The sequence below is a fragment of the Phalacrocorax aristotelis genome, chromosome 1, assembly GCF_949628215.1.
Source record: "Phalacrocorax aristotelis chromosome 1, bGulAri2.1, whole genome shotgun sequence".
Taxonomy (NCBI): Eukaryota; Metazoa; Chordata; class Aves; order Suliformes; family Phalacrocoracidae; genus Phalacrocorax; species Phalacrocorax aristotelis.
Genome location: NC_134276.1, coordinates 86,533,935 through 86,546,940, shown reverse-complemented (window position 1 = coordinate 86,546,940; position 13,006 = coordinate 86,533,935). Strand labels below are relative to the sequence as shown.

At 38.7% G+C, this 13,006-nt stretch overlaps 1 protein-coding gene across 4 annotated transcripts in view; it reads left to right on the top strand.

The window, feature by feature from the left end:
* SH3KBP1 (SH3 domain containing kinase binding protein 1) overlaps window positions 1-13,006 on the top strand; it is a 231,739-nt gene that overhangs the window by 199,942 nt on the left and 18,791 nt on the right. For all 4 annotated transcript variants that reach the window (XM_075096619.1, XM_075096609.1, XM_075096638.1 and 1 more), the window contains 4 exons: window positions 1,184-1,235; window positions 4,971-5,051; window positions 6,987-7,149; window positions 12,381-12,466. In XM_075096619.1, the coding sequence (XP_074952720.1) occupies window positions 1,184-1,235; window positions 4,971-5,051; window positions 6,987-7,149; window positions 12,381-12,466 (382 nt within the window). The remainder of the gene's footprint in view (window positions 1-1,183; window positions 1,236-4,970; window positions 5,052-6,986; window positions 7,150-12,380; window positions 12,467-13,006) is intronic.

Sequence of the window (13,006 nt, the reverse complement as noted above, 5' to 3'; positions counted from 1 at the left end):
TTACACAGTCTGTGCAAAACTGGTATTTTTTTTTTTCTCCAGAGAGGAATATATTTGCTAGATTTGACAGAGATTCCCCCAGCAAGGGCTCAGCCTTCACAGAAAACCTGCTCCCTGTCAACATTCAGACTAACACTCGAGAGTTCTAGGGTAGAGGCTGAGCTAATTACTGCAAGTGAGCAAAACAATTGATCTTTCTTGAAAGTAGGTGAGCCATTTGGCAGATATTTAGAAAAATGGGGGGGACGGGATCAGTGTGAGTTTGATAGAAAATATTGACCTAAATGGTTGGTTGAAGTTTGGGAAAGCTATGCATGTCTGGAAGCATCATCTTATAGATAGTTCCACAAGACAATATACAGTGTTGCATAGCCAGCAACCTAGTGACAGTGATTGTGATCAATCTGTAGCAAAGAAAATAAGGTCCTTCTCAGAAAAAAAGGATGGTCATTTGATAAAAACAATTATTAATTTTTACTTAGGCTTTATTCCCAAGATTTTTTTTTAAGAGTGAGGTGAAGAGAAATGGTTCTGGCACTGATTTCGTGCTCTTTTTTATCAGCCATACCATTACAAATCTGTTAGGAAAACAGTCATAACAGAGAGGGAAAAGGAAAAAGTACAGATTGGTTGGAATAATTTATTTCATTTCGCCAAACATCTAAAATTGATAACTCTCACAATAGGAGCTGTAAATTTATCACTGTGAGTGAACAAAATATAACCTTTGTAGCATTTCCTCTATTCTGCATTTTTGCGCCATTATTGAGTCTGAAAAAACACACTTCAGGTTTTGCCAGGTCGAGCTGGTTTTTGTGTTTGTTTTTTTTTTCCAAAATGGGTTGGAATATTTACAAGATTAAATTTTAAATTAATAAGTTTCTTCAGTAAACCAAAGGTCATATATTTCTCTAATCTTAAGTCACATAAGCTGGACCTTTTTTTCCCCCAGCAGGACATTTCCATTGCAAAAGTAGAAGAATGTCATTTTATTTGTCAATGCTATTTTCTCCCTTCAAATTCTTTTTAATGAAGTTATTTCAGGGGAAGTATGGGACAGGTTTGTAGTCTCAAGTCTTGTAATTATTAATGTTAAGCAATGTATGATTAACTCCAACCTTTGTATGAATCAGATTTACAGGCCTTTTGAAGCAATCTGTTTTCTTCTGTTATTAAATTTTAGAGACCCAAGAAACCACCACCTCCATCAGCCCCTGTCATCAAACAAGGATCAGGTAAGGTGCAGCTGATTTTGTACAGCACATGTCAGTGAGCACATCTCAGTCTAAATTAAGTATATTCAAATTTATGTAGAGTTCTTCTGTATCAAAATTGATAAGCAGGAGTTGTCTAGACAACAACTAATAAATCAGAATCAAATTGCAAAAAGATGATAACCCTGAAAGACCATGGTGTGCTTTTTAAATGTATTGCAGGCAATCATTTGCACAATTTTAAAATAATTTATTTTGCCCCTTAAACATGTTAATTTGGAGCGAGCGTGATACTTCAGTTTTCAGAAGTTCTTCCGTTCCATTCCTTGACTGAAGTTGATTGTAAGCATGTCTTTGCAGTATAGACCCAATATTTTGGAGTCTAATAATACCTGCAGGAAGAAACTGCATTCACTTTACACTTACAGATCCTATTCATTCTAGAGGTAAAGAGCTTCTTTGCATATCTATAAGATAGTGTCAGAGAACTTGGCTGTAATACAGTGGCCCCATCTGAGTTGCGATCTGAATCTTACAGATCTGCATGAATGCTGGAGCCAGCTGTCTGTCTCTAGGTTCTATGCCTTAGTTAGATTCTTGGTTTTCAATACTTTATAGCCATAAGTATAAAACTTAAAGGAGTTATCCTGAATCTGGCTATGTAGATAATGGTGTTACAAATGTATTAAGGGGCTGATTATGTTTTCCAAATGGATGAGTGCTAGTAAAGCTGTTTTTGGAATATATTAGACTGAATTGTGTATAAATACTGAAGGCTGAAACCACTTTTGTCTGTAGTTTTAAAATGAACTCTCAATACAGATTTTCAAAAGTGCCTGCATGATTTATTTTTTCCGTGAAACTTAGAAACAGTTAAAGTACCTACACACTTGACCTGAGAAACCAAATTCCTGTTCCATTCATGTAAAAACACAGATCACAAGGCATGGGATGCTCTCAGAGTTTTTATTTGTATTGCAGTTGTGGTGGAAACATAACTATGGATGGAATTCTTTAATCCCTTAACTCTAGTTGGTTTGTTAAAATTCTGCAGCAGCACTACCACTTCCCGCACTGTTGGCGCACATTAAAAAACAAACACGAACACCTCCAATCTAGCCAGATTATTTTTCTTGTCACTGTGGTCTGTTCCAGCTTTCAGTGCTTTAAAAAGTAAATGTTCCTCTCCTAGAGTCTTGATATATTAACAGAGGAACAAGTTACACCAGTGTACAATTCACTGTGAAGCAATAGGCTATAATTTAACTAGTTTGAATTTGTCAAGCAGTTTTTTGACTACAGGATCATGACTGTAAATATTTGGTTTGCTTATTGACAGCCATGGTTTGTTCTTCACTCTGTCTTGAGACTCCTAAAAACATAGATTTGATTTTAAGATCAGTAACGGTGTCCAGAGAGAGCAGTATAACTGGGCCATCTAGTGGTGGTTGCATACTAAAGCTGCCTTAGTGACAACTGATGCTACAGCCTGACGCGTTTTGGAAAAGCTATATAACATGTTATGTTTCTTTCAATTTATACTCGTATAATTAGAGAATAATACTTTTAATATGTTTGTGCCTGTTTGCATCCAACACATTAGCTGCATCACCATAGCAGGAGAATGTGCCCATTTTCAGAAGGAAAAATGGGTGCATAAAGGTTGAAGACAATTTGATTAAGGCCATCTAAGTCTATGGCAAAGCCATATTGCTATTCTTTGTTTTCATACTTAGTCTTTGACAAGTCCTGGCTGATTATGCACGAGAGTTTCTTCTGATATGTGTTTCGAGGTGAAAATCAGCCTATGTTTATTGCCATCCTGCTTTGTTAAATTATCACTTTACTGAGATAACACTACATTTTACCACGTCCTCATGTCAGGCTTTACTGTTGATAGTAGGTAAAAATTTCCAGTAATGTTTCTGCACATTTAACCAGTCATAGTGTGATGAATAAATTGAGAACTGTCAGTTGCAGCCTAAATAATTAAATATGAGTATCTTCTGATGCAGAGCAAAAAGTCAGGGCAGAGAATTAGAATTGATATTTGTAGCAGAAGTGGTACATATGTAAAGGAGTTGTCTGGTTTGTATTATAGCATAGCTGGATTTTTTGCTGTATTTCCAAATTCTGCACAGCAGGAGGCTGCCAGGGCTGTCTGTGCTGGGCTACTTTACAAAGTAAGTGAAAACTGGACAACCGAAGTTAGGAGCACGAGTCCCTTACATAGTCATTGAAAAGCAGTAGGCATTTCGCTGGGTAGCTGGGATAAGCAATTCTGCTGCATCAGACTAGAGGGTGGGAATACTCTGTTGAGTCCCTCTGGGAGCTGGTACTGAGTTCACTAGAGCTTCCTTGCAGGTCGCCTTCTCCTGGCAGCTAGGGCAGGATCATGGTGCCTGCCTGGTTACTGATTCTTTTGGGGCTCACAACGCACGTAGGGAGTACACCTGAGCCTGGGAGCTCGTGTTTGTAGGCTCATTGTTTTAGACATGGCCTGAGAGTGTCCCTCTGCATGTTAAAGATGACTGTTAATCTTACTATAATTAGGTATATAGACTTGTGTCTTTTTTTCTTGAACACACTAGTATGTGCAAAAGTATCAATAGGATGACTTGTGCTTTGCATAACTCATGTTTAGAAAGGCTTTAATTGGTTTCTAGCAATAGTTTCTCCTCTCTGGAGTGAAGTGTTTTTCATAGAATCATAGAATCATTTAGGTTGAAAAGGACCCTTAAGATCATCGACTCCAACTGTAAAATGGCAATTCAGTATTACGTATTGACATGTAAGTGATACAGTATTGCCTGTCCAGCAGCACAGTTATGTAAAGAAACAATGGCTGGTGATCACCACTGATGAGCAGTTTGCACTGATGAGTACTGATTTCTAGGAACCAGCTGCAGAAGAGAGTTGCGACAGCACAATCAGAAAATGTAAATGTACTTGAGAATTGCATAAAATAGAATAGACTGAAGCAAAAAAATTGCCCTGTATTCCCTGTCCTGCCTCCCCTGCTTTTCTTGGATGTCATCTACTGTAATTTTTATTGGAATACTAATAGTGTTACCTAAAGCTGTTTTCAGCGCTGCTACGTTGAAATGGCATTAACACCTAGTAGTTAGCCAATGCAGCGAAGCCAATATCAAGTAAAGCATTTCTTATAACACAGGGACTAGAAGATTGCATCTTGCATGTGCCAGGAAATTTTTGCAAAATCTTCCCGTTGTTGGTGCCACAAGGTCCCATATTCCTTATAGCAAGTCAGTATGTCAGGGTCCCTAGTACGGAGGCAGAAGAAGGCAGAGGCTTACACCTCCCTGCCAAAAGCTGTCAATTAAATTAGTCATGCAGAATACTGTCAGTACTGCTATTCTCATCTGTCTAATAGGTGGAAGTGAGCAGCTCGTACTAGAGGTGAAGTATGTCTACAGTGGTAAAGGATCTGCCCACATTTAAAAATCTGTAGCTACTGATTTTTATTTTTTTTTTTTGGCACAGAATGGTCTGAAAGTGCCTATTCTTTTGAGGTGCACACTTTAGAAACTGTGAAGTTGACTGTGAAAACAAATTGCTTTTTTGTCATTATGATGTAAGCAAATACTTGAAATTAGATTTATGTTCCATTTTAACAAGACATTTTCAAATTGGAGACTGTAAAAAGCCTAAGAAATTGCAAAATTAAATCTTCTGTGGCTGTATATGCTGGTTTGTTGGCTTGTTCAGAATTCTAAATTTTCATTTCTTTGACAGGTACCACAGATCGAAAGCATGAAATCAAAAAGGTACCTCCTGAAAGACCAGAATGTCTTCCTAATCGAACAGAAGAAAAAGGTATGAAATGTGCTTTCCTGCCTGCTCTCTGTAGAGAGACAGGGGAAATGGAACCGATGCACATCCTCATCACCCAGTCCCTGTTTTCATGAAGTGTATTGTTTGGATGTTTTTCTCCTACTCTGATAGATCTATGAGAAAGATCTCATTGTTGCTTTTGGGCTAAATTTAGGGCATTCAGTTGTGCTAATCCAGAGCTGTTAAGTACTTGCAGCCTCAACTGAAGTCAAGGGGAGATATGCTCTCAGTACATAAAATGCCATCTAAAGCTCTGTCCTCAGTAAAACCCACGTCCCTGATCAAGTAAGATTCCCCAGATTAGTGTGTACTTTTTTCTTAACTTCTATGTGCCTTGGTTCCCTAGTGAAAAGCAGGCTTGGTAGGTTTCCTGCATTACAGAGGGGTTTTGTGAAGAGATACAGTCATTAATGCTTATGAATCACCCCATTATCACAGTCACGAAAGTCATAGGCAAGCCTGTGAAGAAATGAAAAAATTCTGTCTTCAAAGCCAGGTTTGAACATTGCAAGAAGTGGGGCACAGTACTACACAGAGCAGCAACAAGCAAATTAAACCTGTAATGGTTTCATTGGTTCATTGTGCATTCTGAATAGTGTGGGGAAGATAGTTACATTGATTCTTCAGTTGAGGATGGTGTCAAGTTTCATACATTTAAGTGGACTATTAGATTGTACAGACAAGTTTGTTTATGGGATTTCTTAACTTCTAAGCATTCAAACTTGCAGTCTTTTAAAAGGCACGTATATGCACATGACTAAATACATAATACGTAGTTAAAATTTAGTGCCAGAACATTCAGACTTTGTACCAAGACCTGTTTCTGGATATATGTCTTCGCAATCTGACAGGTGTTTTAGCACTTTCGTCTACGTATGATTACTTTTGGCTACGTGCACTGCTTCTCATGCTTATCTTAGCAATAAACCCCTTTGCTTTCCATTTTTGGATTTACAAAGGCAACTATCAAAAAATATGCTACTGTCCCAGGGTATAAATATCTGTAACTTTTTTAAATGTTGAAATGAGGCTGTAGGAGTCATGCCTACATTTCTGGAGTACCAGGGAGCGGCAGGCGTTGTTCAGCGTGGTGTGGCAGCAGGGGTGGCACAGGAACATTCTTTCATCTATGTGGTATGCTGCCTATCCCATCCCTCATGCATAGTTTAGATTCTTGTACGCTGATGCAGTATAAATTGTCATAGGAGTAAGTGTGTAAAAATTACACTATACACCGGAAAAGCTTCAGTGTTACAGAGGACCTGATGATTGCATCAACTGAAAGTGCACTGAAAAAGGGTATTTGCCTGTCAACAACAGTCACGTACTGGACTATTCCAAATCTAATGTGAATTGTGTTTCCATGATCCCCTCAGACTGAAACCTAGAACCCATTAAACAACACCGTGTAACATTCCCAATACCTCTTACACGTATACAGAGGTGTCATGTTGATGACATATTATGGACGGTGTTGTCAAGGGAAGCGGGGTGTTGACATAGTAGGATAGAGAGTGAAACTTTGGTCCCTTTGAGAGTTCTGTCCTTTCTTTATGAAGAATCAGGTTTCCTATGGTGTATTTTTTTGCCATTCTTATTTTTTACACTCAGAAATCAATAAGTTACTAAAATAAAAAATAGCATTCCCATTCACACGCTGCACACACGTTTCAGCCATTACAGGAATTACAGGCAGAACAGGCAGGGAGGGCAAGCAACTGATTTGTGGTAAACATGTTATTTCAAATAAAGAATTATTTAGGACAGAATTGGAAAGCAGATAAGGAGATAAGTTTTTTCTTTGTATAAAGTGTATCTCAGTTGAAGGTTTCTTGTTTAGTTGTAGACTTGTGACTGCAAATGAATTCCACTTAATAATATCCGTGTTCTTTTTTTCTGGAAATAATTGATTTAAAGAAAGATCAGAGAGAGAGCAAAAACAGTTAGACTTGCAGAAGCCTTCAGTTCCTGCTATACCTCCGAAGAAACCTCGGCCACCCAAAGCAAACTCTGTGAATAGACCTGGTACCTTGCCCCCGAGACGACCAGAAAGACCAGTTGTGCCTGTGACTCATACAAGGTATTGTTTTTCCTCTGTCCAGTGCTTTTGTGATTAGTGGAAGATCACATTTTTAAAGAATTTAGATGATGTGGTTCAGCCCCAGTCAGCAACTAAACACCACGCAGCCACTCACTTACTCTTCCCACCCCTGTGGGATGGGGGAGAGAATCAGAACAGCAAAAGAAAAAAAAAACCAGAAAACTTGTGGGTTGAGATAAGAACAGTTTAATAATTAGAATAAAATAATAATGATAATATTTATTATTTTAATAATAACAATAATGATAATATAATAAAAAGGAAAATGGAAAAAGGGAGAAAAAAACAGAAACACAAACAGTACAACCGCTCACCACCTGCTGACTGATGCTGCCGATCCCCAAGCCGCGATTGCTGCCTCCCTCCCCCGGCCAGCTCCTCCCAGTTAACATACTGGGCATGATGTTACATGATGTGGAATATCCCTTTGGCCAGTTTGAATCTGCTCTCTTAGCTGTGCCCACTCCCCTCCCGGCTTCTTGTGCACCCGGCAGAGCATGGGAAGCTGGAAAAGTCCTTGACTAGCACAAGCACTACCCAGCAACAACTAAAACATTGGTGTGTTATCAGCATTGTTTTCATGCTAAGTCCAAAACACAGCACTGTGCCAGCTGCAGGGAAGAAAATTAACTCTACCCCAGCTAAAACCATGACATTAGATTTTACAGTTAATGTCACAACTTATTTCACAGTAAATTGTATTTAAAGAAAAAAGAAAGGAAAAAAAAGAAAAGCCTTCTAGACATCTAGCTGGATCATAAATATCTTCTCAAGAATAAACGTCTTAGACTGTTCATTATTAGTTCATTTCTACTGATGAACACACTGCTACTGAAACGTTATAGTTTCCACTGCAGAATATGTGGGAAATATCTGCATCGCTATGTTGTGCTGATGTCAACTTTCTTAGTTTACCTCAAATTATTCCATCTTAGCTGGAGCACTAAGTCAGTTCAAAAGCTTGGATTGTACTGAGGAACAGCATTAGACAATGCACATCTCAAACACTGTCAGCTTGGTTTCAGTCTGGTTTCTTTGATCATTTTAGATCTGCTGTCAAGTATTTATGCTCTAATGTTGGTTGCTATTTTATAGTTACATGATGCTTTTTGTCAGAGCTGGTTACAGCCTTTGAGGAGCACTGAGAAATTGGACTTGCCAACACAACTCCATTTAATCTCTGCTAGAGCTTGGAAGAGCAGAGGTGCAGAAATTAAAGGCCTCACCTGTAGTCCTCCTAATCAAGTCTAGATGGCTGCATTAGTCGCCAGCATCTGGGTTGTGCACTGTAGACTTCCTTTATGCGTAGTGGATAGAAATAGGTAAAAACCTAGGCATTGATTCCCCTCATTCCTCCACATATGATTCATTAAACAAATGCTCTCAATGTGCAATCTGAGACACAAAATTAAAAACGGTGCCTGCCTTGTGCTGCCAGTTTCATCTTACTGAAGTGCCTTCACTGTGCGTCTCTGAGAACTTACCCTTCTGTCCAGGTGCTACAGCCACAGCCTCTTTTGGACTCCTTGGCTTTGAACACACTTGCCCAGTTGTTCCAAAATATAGTCCACACCTGTTGGTCACTTGGGCATGCTTGGAAAAGCAAGTATTTGCTACGACCTTTAGATTTAGCTAAGTGGTGCCTTCTTGGCAAGACCAATACATACCTAGTGTTCAGATCACTGGCTAGGCATGCAACAGAGTAGCTATTCTTTTGTTCTATGGAATATTTTAAACATATTACAAACATTTTAAACATTGAGAGTTGTGGAGGGGGGTTTTATTGCTCTTGTGTTCTCCTTTTGTCTAAGTACAAATTTGTATGAATAAACCATGCATTTTCAAAGATGTATCAGTTTTCATGTTAACAAAGTGAAAAAGCAGATCTAAACAGTAACCCTGTTATGTTCTTAATTGTCCAAACTCTGCTATGTCTAGCACAGAAAAAAATGCTTCTTTCTTTTTATCTAGTAGCATGATTTTTGAAAGAATTTTACCTGTAACAGTAGTTAGATTAAAGCTTGGATGGAAAGGTGATTTTTATAAGGTGATTGTGATGCATGTTGATGATCACAGTGCTAGCAGTTTCCTTATGAATTACTTTATCTGCTAATTTGAATTAATGTATTTCTCTCACATAGCTGTTCTGCCTGGTAGGCTCTAACTTGTAAGGGTGTCTTATAGGAAGAGGGCAGAACGTTCACATCATGAAATAATCCATGGAATAGACTTTGAATTACTTGAATAATTACAAAATGTGAAACTTCAAGTGGAAGCAGTCACTTGAATAAAGGTGTTTTGTTTTAAATCAGTTCAGTTTAATAACATAGTATTTTTAAGGCCTGCTAGTATCCATTTACAGAATCTGAAAAACCTATGGTAATTAGCATAAAAATTGAACCAGCAGAATTTTCGCTGACCTGTCATGGTTTAACTCCAGTGGGCAGCTCAGCCCCACCCAGCCGCTCATTCACATGACGCCATATGGGGTGGGATATCCCTTTGGTCAGTTGGGGTCAGCTGTCCTGGCTGTGTCCCCTCCCAGCCCCTTGTGCACCCCCAGCCCACTCGCTGGTGGGGTGGGGCGAGGAGCAGAAAAGGCCTTGGCTCTGTGTAAGCACTGCTCAGCAATAGCTAAAATACCTGGGTGGTACTAACACTGTTTTGGTCACAAATCGAAAACACAGCACCATGCGAGCTGCAAAAAGAAAATTAACTCTATCCCAGCCAAAACCAGTACATGATCCCTGGGGGGAAAAATGCTGTATTTATAAAGTGAGTTCCATGAGATTTCCATGGCTGCTGGCTAGCAGAAGAGGGCTTTTTTCTGTTTTGAATAAGTGGCTTGCATCTTATGCATCTCACTGATTTTTGTGGTGACAATTGTTTTTCCATTTAAATATGAACCTCCTTCCTTGGAGGCAGGCTAGGGCTTCAAGGGCAATAGGAGAGACAAAAACCATGTGGGACAGCATAGCTGTCAATTTGCTCCAAAGGCTTCACAGCTTATTTAGACACACCTGTGATTGTACAATTTACCGATGAGTCAATTCTCTGGAGTCGGCAAGCCATGAAGACCTACAGAAAGTAAATTTTTACAGTCAGTCTAAAGCAATCTGTGTCCATGCTGCTGCTAACAGGGGCAGGTTCCCTCTCCTGGCAGCCCATTCCTGCAGCCTCCCTTATGTTAGCACCAGCATTTGTGCAGCCGTTCAGCCATATGGGTCAGGGAGTTGCTCCAGATGGCAATTAATCAGTTTGCAGTGGGATTTCTATTAGTGTGGGTTATTTTCAGGCTGATCATCTGTCTGATCAAGCTGACAGCCTATCTGCATGGGCATGAGCAGAGGGAGGGAGATGCTGTCACCAAGAAGGGATTGCTCCACTCCTTTCACAACAGTGTGGCTGTAGGTTGGCATAATAAGCCTGTTGATTCTTTTGATGACAAAGTTGGAGTTTTTTGTGGGGTTGATGTCATATACCTTGGTATTTTCTGTAGTCAAATGGTAAATGTTGTGACTTCAGCCCTATATGGCACCATCCTAAGAATCTCCTCCAAAACCATACTCACACATTTCCTAGAGTGCTTCCAACTCAAATGGTGCTCTCAGTTTGCTGGGAAATATATGTGTGCAAAACAGAGTATGCAGTCAGATGCTCCTTGCCCTGTCAGCCAAGAAACTATGCTTCTTCCTATAGATTTACGAATATATAAGCAATTAAAAAAAAAAACAACCAACAAACCACCAAATTTAAAGACCAAAAGATAAGAACACTAATTGAACAGGTAAATCACTTGGCCAATACCCTTATTTATCATCTTTCCAATTAATAAATTTTTCTAGGAATGTGTTAAATTTCTTCTGTTTCCTTCCTGGTGCGGGCTGCCTGCACCAGCCATTGATAGCTCTTTAGGACTAGTTTGTTCTTCAGGTCATAAACTGTTTGCCTGTCTTTATTAGTTCATAGAATACTTGTCACCCTACCACAGTTTTTAACTGGATATATGTTCTCTTAATCTGTGATTTCCTCTGGCTTTTAACACAAATTTTCAGGCTCTTTATCACCGCCTTCCTGAAGTCTGAAATAGGGTTTCCAGCCACGTTGTGTTTTGCTCATAAACTGCTGCCATGAGTTGAGGTTCAAGCCATCTGTCATCAGCTTATGGCATCAAAAGCAGAGACAAATGAAAGAATCAAATTCAGGAGCTCGCTATGTATTTCACTGGCAATGACTAATTATTGCTGTTCATAGAAATGCACATCTGCCTGGGTTGTTTGAGGGACAGATCTATATTTTTACCCACAATTTGGGTATCTTACCTCGTAATTGTTACAGTGCTATGCTGAATAGTCATTGTGGAAAACTATGATATTTGTTAGGTGACCTGATAATGATGATAAGTACAAGTTATTGCATTAATTGAACAGCTGTTATCACAGTAAATGTCACAGGGATTTGTCTATGTGACCTGTGCAGCGCTGAGTTACTCACCTACCACAGGCCCTTTTAAAATTAATTTATTTTAGTAAACTTAAGTAGTTGTGGGATATCAAGTTCTACAAAAAAAGAATAATCATGTTGCTTATGTTTGATCTCATTTGGTTTTAAAATATTTCCTCTTGACGCTTGCCTATTCCAAAGGCATTTTCAGACAGACTAGGTGATCTTGGTTCTTTGGACCTGTGGAAAAAATATTCATAGTCTAATCTCATAAGTAACATGCAGAAATAAATGAAGATGATCTTTTGGTGGAAGAGCTGCATTTATGAGTAAATACTAGGAACCACTGAAACGCACAATGCTAGCTTGGCATTCTCTCCCTTTTTTGCAGTATTCTAGCTAGTCCATCGCTATAGTTTATGCAAGCCAATTAATTAGAAAAAATTATAAATAAGATGTTGAAGAATGTCCCTTTGCCCTTAGGTTTCATTCATGAAGAGATGCTGTGAACATCTGAAGAATTATTCAGGACACCACAGTGTCTAAAATAGGCTTTTTTGACAGGTGTTAAGGAGAAATGAGATAAGGTTAATCCACACAGCATGTCTACTCACTGGAGATTGCTCTCTCTGACACATTGCTATTACTCTGGTGCTACAAAGGAAGAATATTTCACTCTCTCATTATTAATTGCAAGTTAGCTATCAATTTCCTGTAATCCACACAGAAAATCCAATAAAATATCTCTTCTCTTGATCCAAATGCAGGAGTGATAGTCCAAAAGTGGAATTAGTGGGCAGTACAGTATCCAGCACTCTAGAGAAAGACTCCTCTGAAAGAAGCAATGACATCGGTAAGTTATAGTGCTTTTTATAGTTTGCCTCAGAAGTTCAGCTTTTCTGCTTTTTAGTGACTTTTTTATGATCCAAAAGGCAGATTGAGGGTTTGGCAATGAATGTGAGTGCATTTATATTAAACATTAATTGCGGGATTAAAGGATCATTTCTACTTTACTTAAAAAAGTTTTGTTGGGCTTTTCTGTTGTAAAAAAATTTTTAAAGGAAATATGGAATGGTGAGCTATTTTGGCTAGGACAGCTTTTGTTATTTCTGTTTAAAAGTCTGAAACAAGTGAGAAGGCCAACAACAATAAGTCATAATAGTTTGACAGATGTCATATTAGTGCTGCCACATTTTCAATGCTGCAAAATATTGTGGTTTTGGGGCAGTTAGTAATCTTTACACATTCCAATACAAAGGAATAGAGACCGAGTTCAGGCCAATTTGAATAAATATTACTGCAAACACCTATTAAAAGCAGTCTAAATTTCTCGTGAATGTAATAATTTCTGTTCCTGTAACGCAAACAGTTTAATCGGGAAGTCACCTGGAAA